General features: G+C 42.2%; 1 protein-coding gene across 1 annotated transcript in view; it reads left to right on the top strand.

The window, feature by feature from the left end:
* NUP214 (nucleoporin 214) overlaps nucleotides 1-18,215 on the top strand; it is a 78,548-nt gene extending 60,333 nt beyond the window's left edge. The window contains 5 exon segments of the mRNA XM_018562743.1: nucleotides 4,837-4,983; nucleotides 13,794-13,965; nucleotides 16,009-16,172; nucleotides 16,260-16,284; nucleotides 18,166-18,215. Coding sequence (XP_018418245.1) covers nucleotides 4,837-4,983; nucleotides 13,794-13,965; nucleotides 16,009-16,172; nucleotides 16,260-16,284; nucleotides 18,166-18,205 — 548 coding nt within the window. The 3' untranslated portion in view covers nucleotides 18,206-18,215.
* The last annotated feature ends 4,827 nt before the right edge of the window (nucleotides 18,216-23,042 follow it).

Here is a 23,042-nt window from a genome sequence, read left to right as displayed (position 1 = left end):
ATTGTAATTCAAAAACTGGCAGTGTATAAAATCCCTATAACATGTGTAGCTATCCACGTCCAGTTAATGTGAAGAGATATAATTGAGGCAACTAATAACATCAGTGCTGTTCCATATACTGTACTTCGATATATATCCAAAAGTACTACTATTTATTTGTTGCCAAAAACGGAGTGATAGCTCCACTTAATATCTCGCTTGTAGCACCTCTATAGCAGTAAAGTACTGAGCCTTATATATGCTCACATGATCAGGGGTTGTAAAATCATTCATATATTAGTTCAGCCAGCCAGGGATTTCTCCAAGTAGCATAATCTCCCGTGCCAGTGACCGTAGCGGTCCCTATGGGGGCCCGGTCAGGAGGCTGGGTCCCGGTTGTGGAGGAGGTGGCCAGGGCCCAGCAGCGGCACCTATGGAGGAGGAAGCCGGGGCCCAGCAACAGGTCGCTCGAGGCTGACAGGTAAGAGCAGTGAAAGGGACCCCCGACCAGCCCACCTGAGATACTGCAGAGCCCACCATAGAGAGTTTATACAGGGTCTCTGATGGGCTCTACGGGGTCTCTTATGTGTGGGCTCTCCGGTGTGCTCTGCGGGGTCCCTCTCAGTTGGACTGTGTGGAGTTTCAGGTGGGCCCTGCAGGGTCCCTGGTGGGCTGTGCCGAGTCTAAGATGGGCTTTGCAGCAGTAAGCGGTGGAGTGATCTGTTCTTCAGCTCTGACGTCCGGGCAAGAAGGAGCAGGGCTAAAGAGGAGACTGCGCAGGCACGGGAACGTGTTCTGGAGGTAGGTAATTATTTTTTTTATCGTGGGGAGGGGGGGGGTCACCATACAACATTTTGCTTTGGGGCCCCGTGATTTAGTTACACCCCTGCTAGTGGTCATTCAAGTCCAAAACATGTAACAAACGACACGTACTAGAGCATAGTTCAAATGAAAAGTGCCGTTTAATGTGATAGTCAAACCGCATATGGAACAACAATCCTCTCAGTGTAAAGGCAGCTCACTGCCCCTCCGTATCCATCTCAGACAGCCGCGCTTGCATGGATAGTCAAACTCCTGGAAATGGAGGAACACTGTACCTTATGGCTGAAACAGGATAACCATCAGATGGAGGGGATGTCAACCACCACGATAGAGACATCTTGTCTGGGGCACTCAATCTGGTCATCTTGTCCAGTGATGGAGGTGACTTGTCCCATTCTGTAAGAATGTTCCTCTGTAAAGTCCTGGAATGGAACTGAGCAAAAGGTACCGCTTTGAAGGTTGACACCATCAATCCTAGTATTCTCAAGCAGGTTCTCAGAGAGGAATAGTGACAGGATTAAAGCAAATGAAAATTGAACCCGCAACATCAATATTTTGTTCTGAGGAAGGAACACTTTTGCATGAAGGCTAACCAAATACTGACAAAACTAGGCAAGACTTCTTGATATTCAGAATCCATCTTAAGTCCTCTAATGTCCACCATTAGAGGACTTATCACCATCTAGACATTGAGCTCCAAAGTATGAAGAGACTGTTTGCTAAGTAAAAGGTCGCCTAAGTATCCAATAACTAGAATGCCCTTATGACAATAAAATCCCAGAAATGGAGCAAGAACTTTTGCAAAAACCCTTTGAGCCAAAGCCAACCCGAAGAGAAGAGCCACAAATTGATATTGAAGGTCACCTATCGCAAAAACAAAGGAAACCATGATCAGCTGCAAATACCGGAATATGTAGAAAAACATCCTTAATGTTTATGGAAACCAAAAAACCTCGTCCAAGTGAGGCAACAACCAACCAAATGGATTCCATTCCAAATTTGTGAATATATTCAAATGCATTGAGTGCCTTCAATCCAGAATCGGAAGAATCATACACTGTGCCAAAGGAAAAGGAATAATGACACCCGGATCCAACAGACCTTCAACTGTGCAAAAAAGGTTAATCTGATGCTGCCAAGACATGGGAAGCCAGAATGCAATGAACCGAGGACGAGTTTCCCACACCTCCACAAATTCCATCAGGCACCCCTCCCCCACCAGATATAGAAGAGGTGGGAGCAGACCTTCATGCTTAGTCTTAGTTTGATCTTTAGTGAGACATGGGACATTATATTAGATGTGGGTGATGGTACTTCCTCTCTATGTGCGGGGCTTCTGGCAGTTTAGCTGAGGTGGGCGGACATATTTACCCACGTGGGGAGGTGTGGGTGTAGGTTTGCAATAGCCATGCTCAGCTCTGAAGAATTCCTATGTGGATGAAATGTGTCAGCACATGGAGCGTGGGGTTTTGTGGCACATGGTTTCCCCTCTAGTGCCTGCATAGACAATGGGAAATTCGTTTTCTTCCCATAACTTGGAAAATTGTCACGACAGATGCCAGTCTTGTGTGATGGGGCTGTCTTTTGGATCATCTGTCAGTGCAGGGTTATTGGTCTCTGGAGGAATCCAAGCTTCTGATTTATGTTCTGGACTTGAGGGCGAATTGTTTGTCGTTTCACTGGACTCCTTCTGTCCAATTCGGATTCAGACAGTGCTACAGAAATGGCATACATCATTCACCAGGGAGGCACCAGGAGTGTGGCGACGGTGGTACATGCGATCTTGGATTGGGTGGAACTTCAGGTTTCATGGATTTTAGCGTTGCACATTCCAGGAGTACAAAACTAGCAGGCGAACTTTCTCAGCAGACAATATCTGGATCCAGGTAAATGGTCTCCATCCAAAGGTGTTTCAAAAACGTTATCACTGCTGGTCAATGCCAGATGTGGAGCTTCTGGCTTCTCGTTACAAAAAGGTGGCCAAATTTGTGTACAGAGCAAGGGATCCAACGGCGAATGCACTGGATGCCTTTAGTAGTCCGTGGGATCAATACACACTAATGTATGTTCCTCCTCCACTAACTCAACTTACTTCAACTGCTTCGCAGGATAGTACACAAAGGAATCCCAGTCATTCTCATCGCTCCGATTGGCCTTGCAAGGTGTGGTATGCCGATTTGGTTCATCTGTTGGCAGATGATCCCTGGCTTCTTCCAAATCGGCTAGATTTGTTATCTCTGAGCCCAATCTTCCACCCTGTTTCTCAGTCGCTGGCTTTAATGGCCTGGCTGCTGAAACCTAAGTGTTGAACGACAAAGGAATTTCAGATTCTGTTTCCGATTATGCTTAAGGCTTGTATATCTTCCACTTATCTTTCTTTTTTTAAACTCATGTGGAAGGTTTATTTTCTTTGCTGTGAGTCCTTAGGTTTTTTTTTCCACATGTGCTCTCTTATATTGCAAATTGTGTCTTTCCTTTAACCAAGGGTGGATCAACGTTGAGCTCTAAATACCATAAAGGTTTCAACATCAGCCTTGTCTGTCTTTTTTTCAGTGTCCTCTTACTTCCAGTTCCTTAATTCTTGCCTTTATTCAGGGAGCTACTTGTGTAGCTCCTCCGGTTAGGTCTCCTTTTCCTCCATGGGCCTTGAACTTGGTTTTAACTGTTCTACTAAACCTCCTTTAGAACCTATGTGAGACATTGCTTTGTCTTTGATATCCAAAAAGGTTGCTTTTTTTATGCCAATATCTTGGCTATAAGGGTTTCCGAGTTGTCTGCTTTGTCTTGTAAAGATCCCCGTTTGGTTGTTTTGAGCCCTATCAGGTTTCCTTTTTTTCCCAAGGTAGTCTCAGATTTTCATCTTTGTCCAGCTCCTGTTCATCCTAATGAAACATCTCTTTGTCGTTTTGGATCTTGTATGGGCTATCAGTGTTTATCTCTCAGCCACAGGTTCCTTTCGATGTTCGGACTCTTTATTTGTTCTTCTAGAAAGGATTGTAAAGTTTCTAGATCCACTATTTCTAAGTGGATTCGTCAGCTTGTCATTCAAGCTTAGGGGTTGCGGGACGTTACCCCCTTCTCCTGTTTCTTCTCATTCTACTAGGGCAATTAGTACTTCATGGGCATTTCAAAATCAAGCTTTTATTACTCAAAATTGCAGGGCCGCAACTTGGTCTTCTGTTTACACTTTTTTGTAAAGTTTTAAAAAGTTCATTTTTCTGCCTCTTCTAATGCTAGTTAGGCAGTTTGTTTAAGTGTACTTTGACAGTTAATTTTTTTGTTGAGTTAGTGCTTTAGTTGTTGTGGTGCCCGCCACTCTGTATGGTTGACTTTTGAGCATTCCTATGCCTCAGAATTCTTTATAGCTGTGTCCCTCAATGGACAATAGAGAAAATAGGATGTTGTTCTTACTGTAAAATCCTCTTTTCTGAGTCCATTGATGGACACAGCTTCCTCCACTCAAATTCCTTTGTATTGCCTGCTATAACTGGCAGGTGGGAGGTGCTTTGTCCTAAAAGTGACAGGCTTTTCATTTGTTTGCCTAGTGTCGATTTCTCCTACAGGCAGCAGCATAACACTACGTCTCAATTTCTTAGAGCTGTGTTCCTCAATGGACTTAGAGAAAAAGATTTTTACAGTAAGAACAAAATCCCTATTTTTCTTGAACGTTCATTGAGGGACACAGGTTCCTCAGCTCTGTGTTCATTTCATGCTCTCAGTACTTCTTTGCTGCAAAGCTGAGGCAGGACAGTTGTGGATGGAATTATCTTTTGCCTGCCAACAACTTTTTTGTTGCCGGTGTCCATTTCTTCTGTAGGCGCCATTATAACCTATTTTCTCCTGTAGTCGGCAATATAACCCGACAGTTTAGGAATTCTAAGAATTCCTGTGTCTCTCAGTGAGCTCCAGCAAAAGGATTTTACAGTGAGTACAAAAATCCAATTTGTAGACATTTTGCTGATTTGCATCAAATAAGAGATTTCAAAAAGGAACAAAACCTATTATGTTCTTTACATTTTTATAACTTTCTCACAGATTCAAACAGTCTCTTTGGCAACAGTGGGGCAAAGAGTTTTGGATTTGGCAGCACATCATTTGGAGAGGAAAAAGCTACGGGAACATTCAGTGCTGGTGGCAGTGTGGCTTCTCAAGGGTTCGGCTTTTCCAGCCCCACCAAGACAGGTATGACAGGGTAGTTGCCGACTGACCTGAGGACTCTCTAAAGCTGGTAGACACATTTCCTCCTATTCTGATATTGCTTTATTGAAGATATCTTACAGTATCTACTGAAGCAGCTGAGGTAGTTTTAATGGAGAACTATAGGGTTAGGGCTTTTCCCCATAGTTCTCCTTAGGGTAATGGGAGGACACAAACTAGCGTCCTCCCGTCACCCTATGCTCAGTATACCGCAAGCTACAGCTTGCGGTATACCGAGACACCGCAGTATACCGCGAGCTACAGCTTGCGGTATACTGCGGTATACCGAGACACCGCAGTATACCGCGAGCTACAGCTTGCGGTATACTGAGACGCCGCAGCTGAAGCAGATCCCGACAATTATGTCTGGATCCGCCCAGCTGCGTGAGTGACAGCTGGCTCTGCCTATCTAAAGGCAGAGCCAGCTGTACCCGCCCCCTCCCCCGTCCGTTCCGCCAGTCAAAGCTGGAGGATCGGAGCGGGGAGGGGTGAATCCAGTCCTCCCCTGTCATGGCAGAGAGCTGTGACAGGATCGAGTAGTGAGCGAACGCCGGTATGTGTTCGCTCACTTCCCGATCTACTGAGCCGACCTGTGACAGTCTCATTGTCACAGGTCGGCTAGAACTATGAGGTGAGTGAAAAGCACTTGCCTCATAGTTCTCCTTTTAAGACACTTCAGTTTTACTGAGATTAACTCCTAATAAGGACTTGTTCACACCAAGTGCGGAGCAGATGCAGAGCAGTTGGAAAAAAGCATAAAAAATGCATTCAATGTATTCCAATGGTATTTTGGGCTCTAGTTCACACCACAACGTTCAATTCCAGTGCATGTGGAAAAACTGCAGCAGGCCCTATTTTTTCAGCTCTGGAATGCACCAAAATGCATGCAAATGCATCAACACCGCATGCAAATGCTCTAGAATGCACTGGACTACACCTGAAAGCCCATTGTAGGTTACAAAAAGAAAATAAAAAATGAACCGGAACGCATCAAAAACGTGTCAAAACTACACTGCATATGTAGAAACTCATCCAGATTTGGTGTGAACAAGCCCTAAGAGGTTAAATACTCTGTGAGCTGTTTTACCTGCCAATGGATTTGTATTTCGTTCCACCTAGTCCTGAAATTAACACAGCCCTGCCAGAGAGTACAACCAAGTTGGTGACCTGACGTTTCCTTACTTCATTTAAAGTGACACTAAACTCAGGAGTTAAATCTTAAAAATACATTCAAGTACCTTAACCTGTAACAATACTGGGACCTTATTTGTGTATTACTCAGCTGTAGATCCTCAAATCATCTCTGAATTGGTGCCGACACTGTCCTTCCTCCTGGAGGGTGGCTACTTTTGTTACCCATGGTCCATGTGTGTGTTGTAAAGTAGCCACCGCTCTATGCTCACTCCTTGGATGGATTACAATCTCAATCCAAATGAGTAAACTGAATGTGAGATTGTAGTCCATCAAGGGAGTGAGCTTTTGGCGGTGGTTACTTTATAACACACACAGGGACAATGGAGAACAAAGTAGCCACCCTCCAGAAGGAAGGACAGTGTCAGCATTAAATCAGAGATGATTTGAGGAACTATAGCTGAGTGATACACAAATAAGATACATTTTTGTTTACAGTTTAGGTACATGAATGCTTTTTTACGTTTTAACTCCTGAGTTTAGTGTCACTTTAAGCAATAAAGCTAGGTCTTCACCCTGCCCCACCCTTCAATTATACAAGGATCAGAAGAGTAAGCTAAACCATTTGCTCATTCTGCCGTCTCTTCTCGTGAGTCTTCTTTTCAGCACATGTGCACCTGACTGGCTCCTGCCCCTTCCCTCTCCCAATCCTGCTTTTAAAACGGATTACAAGAGAATATTCCAAGTCGGATGCAGTTACTTTCGCTAGTTGCATTTAAATGTGTTTTTCATATTTTTTTAGTCAATACATAACTTTTTATATCTGCCTGGAGTTTAGCTTGTAGCCAAAAGAATAGTGGGCCTTGTTGCTACAATATGCAAGTAAAATTGGTTTATGTTTTCATTGGTTTAGTGAGTTTTGTGAAGTAAGCTATTTAACAGCTGTCCGGAAAGTTACCATTGCTGGAAAGCTGACAAACCTCTTGTGTGTTTCACGCTAACCAGCACTAACTGACTGAGTCAGCGCTGGTTAGTGGGAAATGATTACTATCAAACAGCTTGATGTGCACGCATTGATTAGTGTAGGCAAGCGTGGACCCACCTAGAGCAGTATTTACTACAATTTTATTGGTAAAGTCCTTCTTCCTTCACTATTCAGTGATTTTCTGATATGGAACTAAGCACGTTCATATAAGATGTTGGAGCACTTGCTAGTATACATGCTTGTTCTGGGTAAATGATCACCAGTTAGTGAAGCAATTGTAAGGATGACGACCACAGAACATGCACCTCAAAAACTTGTCAGCAGTGATGGCTTTTATATTTCTATATTTGCTTCATCTTTACTGGCATCTTTAAAGTCTACAGTGCCAGTAGACTTAAAGTAAACCTGCCACAAACACATAAAACTCACTTTTACCTTAAATTTAGCTTGGCCCTGCCTTTCTCAGCTTACAGTTTGCTATTGGTGAGCATGGCTGTCCATATGTTGCATAAAGGTTCGATTATTTTATTTCTGAACCTGCTGGCATGGCTTATGTGCTTGATTGCAGCTTTTATACCACAAGAATTCAACTGCATGGGGTATAATGGGTCATAGACTTTTGCTTTAAATTTCCATGATGAGTTACCATCCAACAAAGGGAAAACACATTTAATTTCTCCTTTTTTTCCCCCCCATTCTGTGGCACCCTTTCTCTGTAATTCTGGTTCATACATTTTTATATGCCCATATCCTTTCTCTTGTGTGGGTTTGTTGCAAATTCCTCAGTAGGTTTATGTTCAATAATTCAAAGCAGAAAGGTCATGATTCTTGCCTGGAATATAGAGGTCAAAATGCTTTTTCTCATCCATTGAGCGACACAGGAATTCTAAAAACAATGGGTTACACTGCCACCTTCGGGTGGGACACTGAAAAACAGAAGAATTATAAACCAGCCCCCATATAACCCCTCCTCTACCCAGCTTGTCTCAGTTTTTTGCTAGTGTCCTAAGAGGTTGGATGCTGTGGAGCACTTTGCAGGTCTAGAACTATGGCACAGCCACAGGTATGACCCTGTCTCTGAAGGCTAACTTTGCAAGGCCGGTTGGGCTGCAGCACCGGGAGTTGCCTTACTATTTGCACCGCTTCGTACCTTTTAAAAATTCCCACCACTGCAGCTTGTTACCTTGATAAGGGTTAAGCCTGATCGAGAGATGAAGCCATTCACTAGGTGCCACTTGTGTATGCTCCATGCTCCATGCTCTCTTTCTCACTGTTCAGCCTGAAGGAATCACCATCCTTCTGGTGCTCCTGTACCTGAAGCATCATGTGGACCTCAGGTCTGGTTTCATTGACCGTCTACAGTAGCTTGATCACCTTTGGCCACCTGAAACCTTTATCGGCACCATCAGCATGGGTTTGTGAGAACTTGGGGCTTTGTTTCACATTGAGCCTAGTTTCATTTCTGCTGTGGAAACACAACATGTCTTCCCCAAAACACAGACGACATCTCTGCTGCCAAAGGTGACCTTTGGGTTTGTCTGCTATCTCCAGAAGGAACCAAAGCCTGCAGCTTGAAATCCGGGACAGTTGTTACAGAGTCATCATCATTTAAGTCTTCCTCACTTTGTTCAGATGTGGCCAAGGACTTCTCCATGTCCTCATTTAACTTTTTTGTAGCTGTTTGTGCTCAGCTTCTGGGGCACTCTGCCCATGGAGGCTGTAAGCATGCTCTGGTGCCATCCCCTGCAGTGTCTAGAAGAAACTGAAGTTTCCTGCTGTTTACTCATATTTACAGGGGGTCGTTTCAAACCTTATTGATGAAGTGTGTTTTACTCTGCATCTAGAGCAGGGGTATGCAAACTTTGTCCCTCCATCTCTTGTGGAACTACAAGTTCCATAAGTCATTGAAAGGCTCTGACTCTGACTGCCAAAAGCCGCATCACCCACTTTTTGAGTCATTGTCCTATGCAGACTGGAAACACCCTCAGGGATCCTGTATGGTAGATCGTTTCTCTGAGAGAGAGAATGTTATTCAGTGGTTTGCTCCACTGTAGTGGTTCCAGTGATGCACCTTAACAGCAAAAACACTATACAGTTTGCAAGTCTGCTCGCATTTCAGTATTCATTGACAGAGTCCCTCTTTAACCCCTTCGTGACGGGGGCGTACACTGTACGTCCCGTCACAAAGTGCTCAAATGATTGGGCACGTACACTGTACGTGACCAGTTATTTGCGGCTCTACAATGCTGGTAACCGATGAGAATCAGCGGTTACCATTCATTAATGGATGACTCTGTATAGTGGCATCTATTAATGAAAGAGTTAACCTTTTTCAGACACCCGATCCCCTTCAGGAATCGAGTGTCTGAGAGTGAGCAGAGCTGCATTTGTAGCTCTTGCTGTCACTCTGACAGCTGGTATAGATCGGGAAATCGGCTTTTTTTTTTTTTTTTTACTTTCAGCAATAGAAACCTAATGTTTCTATTCTTGAAAGAATGTTTCAGTTTTCTGATCGTTGTTGGAACGTTCAGAAAACATTCAGTGACAGCTGATCCCGAAATGCTGCAGAAGAAATGTGTGTATATATTATATATAATATATATATCATAAATTGCTTACCATTAATCTGGAAATTCTTTGGTCTCAGTGATGTTCAGCCTTGGTTAACTTAGGGACAGAAACTATTTGTCATTCAGGTCCTCTTCTAGACTCGTCCCCCCTTAATCTTGTTCCGTTCTCCTTCTGTTTTGCTTTGTTTGTCCTCTCTCCCTAATTTCTCTAAGCTTTTATCACCCCAAATTTTGGGAGGCATAAATACTATCTTATCTCAACTATGACATCACTACTTACTCATCTCACTTTACTCCACAAATTATACCCACAATTATCTAAAGGAGACAGTATTGGTCTAGGACTAATTTTGGATTTTTTAAAACTTCTGTACCAGGTCATTAGATGGCCTCTTAACCTGGGATTAGCAGAGATATATCAATTTAAGAGATAACTAGTTACTGGTCTAGTTCCAAAACATTCAAGAAAAGCATATATCTCCTTAAGACAATGGAGTATAGAAAGTTTGAGGAGGGAAGAAAGAGAAAAAAAAAAAATCTTTCTACGTATGAGGATGAAGTAATTTGTGCTAAACAGTTTAGTTACTTTAACTCCTTCATGCTTATTACATAAGTTATAATATAATAATGTGATCAATATAAACATTTGTAATGTATATAATGCAATACACCATTATTTGTCAATTAGTAAAATCGACTAATATATATTAGGGCTGGTAATGATTAAAATTTTCCTGTTCGATCAATCGAAATTTTTTTTAATCGATTAATTTAGATTAATTATAACGCACATACAGATCCAACTACATTGGCCTATACACATACAGCACAGCAATAAAGTAATAAAATGAACTAGGATCACACTAATCCAGCACGTTATTAATCTCACGTGCCCCACTCAATATGGCCGCCGCTTGAGTGGGGCAACTCAGAATAATAACGTGCTGGATTAGTGGGGTAAGTGTTTGTTTTTCCCCATAGTTCCCCTAAGGGTCATGGGAGGACAGTATTTGTTGTGTTTTGGGGCATTTAATTAAATTTGTCACTAAATTTTGGGGTTTAATAAGGAGTTGCGCTAATATTGCGCAACATAAAAATTTTCAACTACCACCATTTTATTCTATAGGGTCTTGGCATTCAGAAAATATATAATGTTGGGGGGTTTTACGTCATTTTCAGGCCTAAAATGTGGAATATAACATGGGTGCAAAAAATGAAAAAAGGCCTCAGTCATGAAGGGGTTAAGCAAATATTTGTAAATCTCATGCAATATTAATATTACAAATCACATTATTAGTTATACCAATCTACCAATCCTATCAAATAAGAATACTATGTAATGGATATCTTTCAATGTGAACTCTATTCATATCTTTAAACGAAAAAACTATAATGGTGAATAGTTCTTTGTACTTTTTCCAGGCTGAGACATGGCATCTTCATTTATCTTCCAGTCTGGTACCATTTTCAGTCTTTATCTTGTTATTGTCTGGACTAACTAGACCCCCAAAATGTATAACCTGGGAATCTATGCTGTTAAGGTCTGAGAATCGCTGATGAAGCCTTTTTTTGTCTTGAAAGCATGAAGTTAAATTCATCTTTATTCTGTGGAATAAGAGAACAACATGGCTTCCAGTGTGCCCATGTTACATTATGTTCAAGTAATAAGTTTAGGTCTCAGTTTCTTTCTGTGAGCGCTTAGTAGTTTCGACAAGTACATGTGCTGGTTTTGCTCCGACATCACTCGCAGTAACACCACAGGTAATTTCAACTCCTCCCGTCTTTCCTGACACCAGTGATGAGGGAAAGCTCCGCTTGCCACTACCAGCACTGGACCAATAGTGAAGGGTAGCGCTCACATGTTTTTTTACAACAAAAAACAAAAAAAATGTTTTAAATGCCAATTTTTTATATTTATACATAAATGGGTGTCAAAGCCATGCTAGAGGTAGCATTTGGAAGGTTATTTTTTATGTTGCCTTTCCTTCTTTGAATACTAGTTTAAATTGACTGGTGTGTATGTAGTAGATAACTTTAATCTGTCTTACCATGTCAAAATGGATAGATTCCCCTAAAAGGGATCCCTCAATCACTGAGGTAGTTCCCCATTTCATAGAGTGGCTGTAGCAAATGTCTGGCGCCTTGTGCTGTAGTTGTAATGGCTTTCTACAAGTATGCAAGCTTGTGTTTCACATGGGCCTGATGTCCATACAAATGAAGAGAGTGCCTTAGCTGTGGTTCCAAGGGGTACCTGACCAGATTAGCCTTTATCCTCTCCTCAAACCTACTCTTGACAATGTGATTAGTTATGCCACAGATGATCAGAGTTTGCATCCTGCAGGATGTTGATGGAGGAGTTGGAAGAAGCCACCCTTCACCTTCATCTAGTTGGCTGTTTTGTTTTTTCTTCTAAGGCACTGCTCCATTGCTGTGAATGCTTCACTGGACCAGGGAGGGTCAGGTTATTTTTTTAGACCCATTTTCTGAATGAAGGCAAGGCAGGTCCTACAGTATTCCTCTGTCGGAGATACCTCTGGGTGTTAAGGTGGATGGGTCTTGCTCATTCTCACATTTTTCTGGTGTTTACATGCAAGTCTACCTTCATCCCTGCCTACCCTTGTAGGGGTTACTCTTTCACACTCTACCATCCTTCAGTCAGGCTAACTTGATGGGTTGAACCCTTAAGTTCTCTTCCAATCTTAGGGGTCTTTGATTATTCATATGGTATATTACACTGTAATGATTCTCACTTTCCTTGGATATCTGGTTTAGAGATTGGTTGCCTGGCCAGGCAATCCCATTCTCATCATGGAACCTTTGTTGTCTGAATCCCAAGAGTTGGGAGTATAAAGCTTGGGCTTTTCTCTTGCAAAGTGGCTGGTCTTCTCTGGTGGACCAGTTTTTGTGCAAGGTTCCCGTTTGTGGATGTATTCTCCTGGGGACTTCTTCCAGAGTTCTTTTTGTTTGTTTCTGGATTCCTGTGTCCTTCAATAGACCAAAAAAAAAAAAAATAAGATTTTTGTACTTGCCGCTAACATTTTTTCTTGAAGTGCCAAGGGCCAAGCCTCCACTGTTTGACATCCTGTGGCGAACATCTCCCTCTCCTGCCTGCGCAATAAATCCCGATTGACTTCTATGGGGCTCGTCTCCCAGTCAGGCAACAGAGGTAGACGAGCCCCATAGAAGTTAATGGGGATCACTGTGCAGGCGTAAGCAGGAGAAGAGGTCTGCTGCAGGATGTAACAATTCAGTAAGTATGCATCTGTTCTGGGAGAGGGTGGTGTAGATTAGGTGATCTTAAAGGGGCCAAACCGATAAATGCAATTTGTTTTAAAGTGCACTTACCACTTTATGATGTGAAAAATCCATGGCAGCCAGTCAGATTTCACCTTGCTGTCGGATGAGTAAAGAGATGAACTGATTGCTAGAGGTTACTGCACATTGCTGTTTGCCATTGTGAGTGTCAGCCCATACAGCAGCCTTTTCTTTGGGTAGGCTCCAGGTACAATTTTTTTAAGCACACTGTGCCTCATTTATCAAAGTTTAATTTTCCAGAATAGGTACGAACAATTCTTATTTCAGACACTGATGAACTCAAGATGAGTCAAGTGTGTCAAAGAATCTCAAATAATAAAACCTCATCCACACCTATATTTTAGGTGCGATTAGGGATTCCTGCGTCAGGAACTTGCAATTGCCTGCAGCAGGAATGCCTAATCTGCTGTTTACAAGCCGTCCTAACCGTATGTAATCGTTTAAAATATGATTACATGTGGTGTGGCGGCGTTCGAATGCAACAGCTTTCACCCGATCATTAACCTGAAAGTGTGACAGCTGCCACTTGTACCCGGCAGATTAGTGATTCCTGCTGCAGGAAATCGCAAGTTCCTGATGCAGGAATCCTTAATCGCACCTAAAATTTAGGTGTGAATGGGGCCTAACATAAAATATGCCCACCGCCATAAACGGCTCCAATGTCCTCTGTCCTATTTTGTCATAGAGCTAAGTCCCTTATCTGCTATTGGCATGCATGTGATGCTTGTTCCCTTATGTCTCCCTCTCTCTTCCTCTTTCTTCTTCTTTTTTTTTTTTGCCTCTGTTTTGCTCAGGTGGGTTCGGCGCTGCTCCGGTGTTCGGCAGCCCTCCAACATTTGGGGGATCCCCTGGATTCGGAGGGGTGCCAGCATTTGGTCCAGCCCAAACTTTTTCAAGCCCGCTGGGCTCGACTGGCGGCAAAGTGTTCGGAGAGGGTACAGCTGCAGCTAACACAGGAGGATTTGGGTAAGAAGCCATGTATACTTATATACTATTACATATTTTGGTTTATATTGCACCTTAAAGAAGGTCCTAGTATTTGTATTATTAGTATTATTATTATAGTTTTCTTCTTGGGCAGGGAAAGATGCACAAATTATAGTGTCACCCTCAGAAGATATCCACTGCTTCAGGAGAACCTTGTTCTCAATGAAATGAATGGGTTGTTCTGGCCTTGGGCTGCTTGAAAAGGAGTATGTGGCTGGATGACCAGCTAGAAAGGTGGCTTTCCCCATGATGCACCAGGAGGCAGTCAGATGTCTGAGGTGAAGCAGACTGTGCATGCTAAGCTTGTGCAGTTTGACTGGCTAAGCCATGGTATACTCCCACATACCACAATGCTAGAAGTAGGAGGTGCTACATTTTCATTGAGTTGAATTGTGCAGCACTGTTTGTCCTCCAACGTTTGCCTTCTTCTTTCCCCTCTTTCATGCCAGAGGTACAGCGAAAATTGAATTTAGTAACAGACTTCACTGCCCTAAGTCTATACCCAAATTCAAAGAAATTTATAAGAGAACATATTTTCATTCGTAAAATGTTGGTGTTACAATATGTGATGTTGCCTGCAAATAAAATTGTGTGCCTCAGATGCTAATACAATAGGCTTTCAGGGTCTAAATCAGGAGTGTCAAACTCTATTTAATTGTGGGCCGCGTCAACATTATGGTTGCCCTCAAAGGTATCTGTAAGACTACATAAATGTATCTAATCTTTATCATAATTGCCTCTGCATTCGATTATCACTGGTTTTAGTAATAACCCATTACCTAGATCTGAAAGTAGAAGTCTAGGAAATGGCCAGGTGGGCCAGATTCGGCCCCTGGGCCATGAGTTTGACACATGTGGTCTAAATAATTAACATAAACACACCTGGGAATTTTAAGAATATAATGCAGGGAAATGTAGTTTTGGTGACATTCTTTGTCCAAGATTTCAACTACACAGTTATATATTGCGTGTTTGTTTCAGTGTTTACAAAGAATACATAAGCAGTTACCTATAGCAACCAATCAGCATCTCTCTTCAGTTTGCCCAGGTAAGATTTGAAAATGAGACAGAGAAGCTGATTGGTTGCAGTGCAAATCTGCTCCAGAATTTGTTTGCTCCAGTTTTGATAAATCCCCCCCCCCATAGAGCTTTTTAGTTTGTCTTTACTAATGGGGCAGCTGCCTAATTTCAGTCAGGTTAATATATTTTTAAAATCAAGAAAAGTAAAGGCAAAATACAACATATGTAAGGCCTCATGCACGCTATGTTGAGTTCAGGTGCATTTGGAGCGCATTTCTAACCTGGACTCATGTAATGCTTTTCTATGACTATGCATACCTAGACGTCCAGCAGCGTCTAGGTGCATTCAGTCTTGTAGCGTTTACTCAAGCTAGAAATGTCTGTGTTCCGGGTCCGATTAGCCCAGTTTTACGCAGCTAAATGTGTGTAGACGCGTGTAAACACCACTAAGCCCAGCAACAACTAAACACAGGAACAAGTGATCTGGGAAGCAGAAAGTTGTTTATACTTTACAGATAATTTATCTTGTGGTTAAACGCAGCCAGCTAGTGTGCGTGAGGCCTAAAAGAAAAATTCGGAAGCCAACAATTTCACATTTCCACTACTGACACATGTCTAAAGAATAGGTTCTTGTTTCAGAAAAGAACCTGCCTGAAATGCCATGCCTACTGAAGTTTGCCAGAGCACGTGATAATGCTTGTGACCTTTTGAAAAAGGTTTTAGTTGCCAATGACACTCCTGCAAATTCTATGATTTCACATTATGTAGCCTATGAGAGAAATTGACACAAGGCACATAAAAAAACTAAAGGCCAGCCCCCTTGAAGCTAAAACCCCGCCCTCCAGCTGCTAAGTTTTTTTCCTTTCTTTTTGGCCTCAATTGGAAGAGACAAAGTGTACACAGTTCTTATGCATCTAACATTCTGTCTACAATGATGGAAGATGTTATCAAGTCTTTAACAAAGTCCTCTCCATTTCCCCTTAACATTCCTCCCTCTGGCAGATTTGGGAACAACATGCCTAGTGCCACATTTGGCAACCTGGCCAGCCAGACCGCTCCAACCTTTGGCAGTCTGTCCCAGCAAGGAAGTGGATTTGGTGGACAGAGTAGCGGATTTTCCGGATTTGGTTCTCCTAGTAGTGGTGCGCCATCAGGAAGCAGTGGAGGTGAAGTACATGTTACTGAAACAATTTAAACCAGTAAACCGTCATAAACTGAAATTAACCCTTGTTTTTTGTTTTTTCATTTTGTAGGCTTTTCATTTGGGGCGTCAAACCAGTAAGTATTCATGGCAGTGTCACATGATGGTAATTCTGAGTGACTTTAAAAGGGGATGTTTTGAGTTGTCCTGTTCTTTACTGTTTTATAAAGCATGATCCTCTAAGGCAGAGGCGTAACTAGAAACCTCAGGGCCCCGGTGCTAGAAACCATTAAGGGCCCGCCCTAAAGCTACCCCCCCCCCTCCCCCCAAATAAAACCCATGATTTTGATATTTTCTTTTTTTCTATTAAATAAAAAGTATGTTTTTTTTATTTTATTTTAACATTTAGGGCTAGTTCACACCAGCTCCAGTGTGTTCCGGCCGATTTAGTGCTGGAACACACTGAATTGCATCCCGGACAGCTCACAGAAAAAATAGTGCATGCAAATGGAGTTCCCTGACTGGCCTCCCCTACAGCGTCTTCCCCATCCCTCTGTCTGAACTGCGGTCCGCAAGTGTCAAAACCACTGCGTGTAGCTGGCCATCTTCTTTCTCCCTGGGCTCCCCCCAACTGGCCGAACATAAATATACTCTTCCCAAAAATTAGAGGCGGCGTGTGACACTGCAGCTATCACATGCCAGCTCTATAGATCGAGAGCCAAGCGATCATGTGACTGCTGATAGCTCAACTCATGGGCTTCTCTGTGTAGAGAACGGTTACAGAACTCACTGGAGGGACAGACAGGAAGAGGCGGGCACAGCTGGCTCTAGAGAAGCAGAGCCAGCTGTCAATCAGGCAGCTGGGTGGATTCTGGCAATATTGTCGGATCCTTCCTGGCTGCAGTGTGACTCTGTGCTGGCTTACGTTTGGTCACAAGTTGTTAAATAATCCTTGTGTGTGTGATAACTACATCCCCAGACTTCAACTAGAACTGAAACTACTTCTTTAACATAAACAAGAGCTTCATTATTTGGGCCTGTTTATAGCCAGCCTGAGATTCAGCCTGTCTGTAATAGGGCTACAGGAATCACGGGGGGAGACTCAGAGGAGAGGTAGCAGTAGCTGAACTCTATTGTTGGATAAGGAGTATGGCCTTGGGTTGCCCTGGAGTGCAAAGCACTCTTTATGAAAAGAAAAGGTTTGTGTAGGTACCGGTCTTCTCTAACTCGCATAAATTCAGCCTGTACACATAGCTAAAGGCTTGCTTTATTATGTAATAACTAGTACAGGGTATTCCAGAAGCAACATCTATCTTAAAACAAAGTATGCTACATAGATTGTTTTTTTTTTTTTTTATAACATACAATAAAGTTCTATACAAGAAAAATACAGTTCTTCCATGTCAACAAGAGCAAATATAACCAGCAATTTACCAAGCATTTGTGCTGCTCTCTAATCTAGGAGTGTGAAAAATATTAGTGGGATAGGAAAACAGCAGACTTCTACTTCTACATGAAAATTGTATCTAGGAGAAGTGCACAAATAGATCTCAAACAAAGTATTTACACTCCGATACATATTATATGTACATAAGGGACTTGGCCAAGCGTTTGATCCCCAATATTCATAGGTTTGTTTGCAAGGCAGATTTTCCAATAATTATTGCTGGGCACGTTAAATCATTAGGTGCTTTGGCTGATACTCGCGTATTAGCAATGCAATAGTGTGTACAGTAGTGTACAGACTTTGTCCTGGTAACAAGAGGGTGTGTTTGGTAAAGGTGAGGGTCCAGTAATATACCTAGTAGGCATCGTTATGAAAGCTACCTTATGAACATTTATTGGGTGTTTGGGAATAATAAGAACTTATATCATAACATTAAATGAACCAGTCGAGGATTTTCTTTTTAACAGTTTCATATTTTCTGGTTGTAATAATTGTTAGAGTTCACTTTTTACTTGTTACCTTATTGGATGCACATCTGTACCTGGTTAATACTCTGTTCACTTTTGCACAGGTCTACGGGATCGGGATTTGGGGGTGGCTGGAGGGGCTGAATGGAAGAAGGAGCTTGGAAGAAAGGTGACTCCAATCTTAAGCTTTTCAATCTACTCCTTGTAATTTATGAGTCTGCATTGCCTCTCAGAAACTATAATACCATCCTGAGGGCATTCAGAGCATCTGCCAACTTATCTACCACCTGCTGTGTCAAAAATACAATGCATTTTACCAAAGTATATCCCACACTTTGTAAACATTTGTAAATTTACAGCATTTATCCTTGTTCTATTTAGCTTTGTTTTATTCAGATTGAAGTGTACCTGCGGGCAGTAAATAGAATGTAAAGTGTTACTTATGTAGAACAGAAGGTATCTACCGGTGTCTACATGTCACCCCTGCCTTCTGCAAGGGGGTCACGGGACCCTCAAAACTCAAGACACTCTGTTATACAAATCTAAAAAAGCTGCAAGGGTCTAAGGGTTTGGATTGGTGTGCCTCCTGCATCCCATTGGCTAGTGAGTTAGCCCGTTGCAGTGATGGTCCAATAATGAAATAGAAAAGTGAGCGTGCCAGAGGCCCATGACCAAAATAGCTTGATCGGTAATTTATTAATAAAGGCCCAGCTTTAGGAAGGTCAGAGGTTACTCCAGACATGCAGGCACCTCCTTATACAGGTATCATTGTAATGATTACATCCTGCATGTTAGTCCACCCAAAAAGATCTAGAAAGCTGTTTTGTTTGAAGTGTCAGTCACGGATGCAACTTTTTTTTTGTTTCTTACAGATGAAAACAGACTTCAAAACATTTTACAGCATCGCCAGATGTTCATCTAAAGAGAACAGCATCTTTGTTGTGTGTGTGTTACTTTTGTTCCTGAAAAAATTAAACTTTTTACATTTTATGCTCAAATAGTGTCTTTCCCATTAATACACGAATGAAAGTAAACTGAAGAAGTATAATATATTAAGAAGATAGAAAAAATCAGGTCTGACAAGAAAGCAAGAAGGGGAAAAAAATGAAAAATAAAGCCCCACCCAAGTGAGTATCACCACCATCCCAGTGTTAACATTCAAGATGCTCATAAAGGTCCTTTAGGTAGTCTGTCAGGATAGAAATAATGGAGTTGCCTTTACCAATTTTTAAATTGCAAGCTGAAGGGCTGTCATCTTCAACCACCTGCATTCACCAGCTAGTAACTCAATGGACCTAGGACAACTATGCATGACATTTTGAGCAGCATGCTTCTTTCAGGCCAGTGACTTTAGGTATTGAAGCCAGGATTGGGGCAAAATCCTAAACATTTAAATCCCAGATCAGCATTGGTAGCTCCTCACAGAAACCAGTACCAGTGTTCTAGTATCAGTGTCAGCCAGCACCAGTATCCTGATCATTAGATAGCACAAGTATTCTAGTGCCAGTGTCGGACACATCCAGTGTCCTGGTCAACAGCCAGCCCCAGTGTTTTCATACCAGTGCCAGCCAGCACCAGTGTCCTTACCGCCAGCCAGCACCAGTATCGGTGTTCTAGAATCAGTGTCAACCAGTATCATTGATCATTAGATAGCACCACTGTTCTAGTGCCTGTGTCTGATACATCCAGCTCCTGGTCAACAGCCAGCCCCAGTGTTTTGATACCAGTGCCAGCCAGCGCCAGTACCAGTGTTCAAGTATGAGTGTCAGCCAGCACCAGTCTCCTGATTGCCAGTCTCCTCCAGTTTTCTAGTACCAATCTTGGACACATTTAGTCTCCTGATCCCCAGCCAGCAACAATGTTGCATTACCAGGTGTCAGACACATTCAGTGTCCTGATCATCAGCCAGCACTAGTGGGTTTTTTATCAGTGTCAGCCAGCCCCAGTGTCGTAATCTTCAGCCAGCACCTGTGTTTTAGTACCAGTGTCGGCCAGAAACCATGATCTGATCGCTAGCTAGAACAGTACCAGTGTCATTGGCTACCAGTGCGGCCACATTCACAGTTCTGATCACCAGCTAGCACCAGTGATCTAGTACCATTGTCAGCCAGCACTAGAGGTGGGAGCTTGCCAGAATTGACCAGGCAATACTGAAATGTTTGATCTTGTTGCTGGGTCATTACTGGAGCATTTACATCTCTGAATTGTTATTCATTCCAGGGGTGTAAGCAAAAACACGGTGCAGTGTGTGTGTAAGTCATGCAAGCTGCTCTTTGTTTTCACTGGCAGGGAGGAGGCAGGGTCAGGACAGTGTAGGGAAGCAGAGGGGGGTACCTTGCTGGGTGCTGCCTGGGACCCTCTCTACGTTCCCCTGGCATCCAGCATTAATACACAGATAGACCAGACAGTGAGCTTCGAAATGGGCATAGGCTTACCTTAGATGTGTCCTTTTGGGCACTGGACATTATATTATAGCCCTTTCCAGGTTCTTGGGTGTTGTGTCAATTAGCTGTAGACCGTCTTCCAGCACAGAACAATGGTACAGCTTATGGTGGAACCGGTCTGTACAGTCTAGATTTGCATGGAACTTGTTTGCAGTGAACACATTTTGATATGCAACACTGGGATCTAGGCCTTTTGTCACTTTGTCTTTCTGTACTGTATAGTAACCTGTGGTGAACTACACATTTTTAGAATTGTGGCACAGCCTAAACGGTGTGACCCAGTCTCTCTCAAATTGATATGGATGCTTGGGTAGAAACATTGAGAAGTAGGCTGCAGGCTGACAGTACTAAGCCACTGCCTCACACTTGGTAGCAGTGTTATCAGATTGCCATGAGAGCTACTTCAGTTGGCTGTAAGGTTGCTTATCTGAAATACCTGAAAGGCAGCCCAACATTCAACTGAGGGACATAGCAGACTGCCTTTACAGCTGCTAATTGCATCTTGCTAGTCGGCCCCGCTGGCTCTCAAAATACCTGAACCATGCCTGCATCCAATCAGATTGTTCAGGTATTTTGAAAGCCAGCAGGGCCGACTAGCAAGATACTGAAGCTTGGCCCAGTGGGAGATTCAAGAAAAATTTAGTTTTTTTTATTTTCCTTGCACATGATTGGGTATTCTTTAGAAAGTGAAGTTTCACCAGATTGACAAAGCTAAGGGAAGTGTCCCCTGCAAAGTAAACAGCCTATTTGCTTTTAGTAAATCAACCTCAATGGATTACATCCTTTCAAAAGGCCTCTCATAGCTCAGGACAAGACCTTCGAGCTTTTGAACTTCAGAAAATGTCTGAAGCTCTCCACATCTAAAATCAGGTTGTTTGCATTGTTTGTTCTTTCCCAACATCCTCACGCTAATTAGTCGCTGTTTTGTACTTCTAGAAGGGGTTGCACACAATGCTCCCCGTTAGGACTCTACTCCATCCGTGGAATTTAAATCTAGTATAGACATATCTAGTGTCTGTGTAAAGCTGGCCATACACCATACAATTATCGCACGATTTTAATTCGTCCCGTCATCGATCAGTTGTTTGATTTCCGCACGACTGCGCCATCATGCACAGACCACTGTGGATTTCAATTATCCTTCGATAGCAATACTAACTGACCAAATTGCATCCATCAACAGAACGGATGTTCACTTGCGCATGTGCAGTGTTCAAAAATTGATAGACAAAATTCAGCCATATGTACAGTAATTGTGATCGTTCACTTCCCATCAACTGGTCAATTAATGTACAAAAACCTGATGTCATTTGGAAATCGAACGATAATCGCAAGGTGTATGGGCACCTTTTAAAAAGACTTCAGTTTTAACAAATTCTTGACATTTCTCTTATTACTATCTCATAAAATACATTTAAAACTGTAATTCCGTGCTTTGGAGGAGTAACATCAACAAGCTGCTGTGCAAAACGTGCCCAAAAGGCACTAGCAAGGTAATCTTTATCAAAGTGCACTGCGCTAAAAAAAATAATCAACTATAATTAATAATGTTCATCAAACAAGCTTCAAAAAGTGACTCAATGTGATTTTTAATTTGATTATAAATACAAAATGATAAAAATACATGCAACTATATCAGATTGTGACAAAATCAACGGTAGTGATCCATGTGAATCATATTGTACAATTGAATAAATATAAAATTCAAAATGATCAGAATATATAAATATATACAAAAGTGTGACAATATAAATAAACAATTGTGATCAATAAAAAAACGTGATCAGTAAATCCCAATATGGTTATCCTCTATCTCAAAGATATAATTAAACGTCCAAAAAATGTGAACCACAGTGTTAAATAAACAAATGGTGTCCAAAATCCATTTCCTTCATGTATCAACTTTCTCCAGTGATGAGTGCAATTCCGCCACTTCCCAGTGAGCACAGCACAGACTCTACAATGCACTCACCAGATAGATTTGACCATCGGATATTAAAGGGTCAAATAAAGCATGGAAAGTTTGATTCAAATAGCCCCATGTTCCTTCTCCTCCCACTTCACTTAATATCCTCTTATTCTGCGCTGTTGAGTTTTCAGCGTCAAAGAACACCACGCATTAACCCATGGAAAGAGTAAATACTCAGTGTGATAACGTTTAAAAATGTTATTGAAAGAGAAAAGTTCTACTCGCATGATAAAAGACACAGCCGGCATAAAACCTCCAAACAATAGAACGCTGAAGCGCGCTCTCCTCCTTGATCTCTGGAAACTCTAGTGTCAGCAAAGTCTTTTTGAAGCTTGTATGATGAACATTATTAAAGTATAAGTTTACCTTTTGCAAAAATTGAAGGAATGCATAATTAATAATAAAAAAAATATGTATTTCTTTAATATTTGCATTCAAGCCTGGAAAGCATTGCAATTGTGATCACTCGATCACAGCTGCAAAGCTCAGGCAGAGCTTGTACTAAGGTACGGATTCTCAGTCAGGAGAGATGGGGGGGGGGGGGGGGGGGGGGGGGGATTTCAACGGG

This window comes from Nanorana parkeri, unplaced genomic scaffold (assembly GCF_000935625.1).
Source record: "Nanorana parkeri isolate BGI_ZX_2015 unplaced genomic scaffold, ASM93562v1 scaffold597, whole genome shotgun sequence".
Taxonomy (NCBI): Eukaryota; Metazoa; Chordata; class Amphibia; order Anura; family Dicroglossidae; genus Nanorana; species Nanorana parkeri.
The sequence above is the reverse complement of the archived record's forward strand: the minus strand, read 5'-3'. Positions and strand labels throughout refer to the sequence as shown.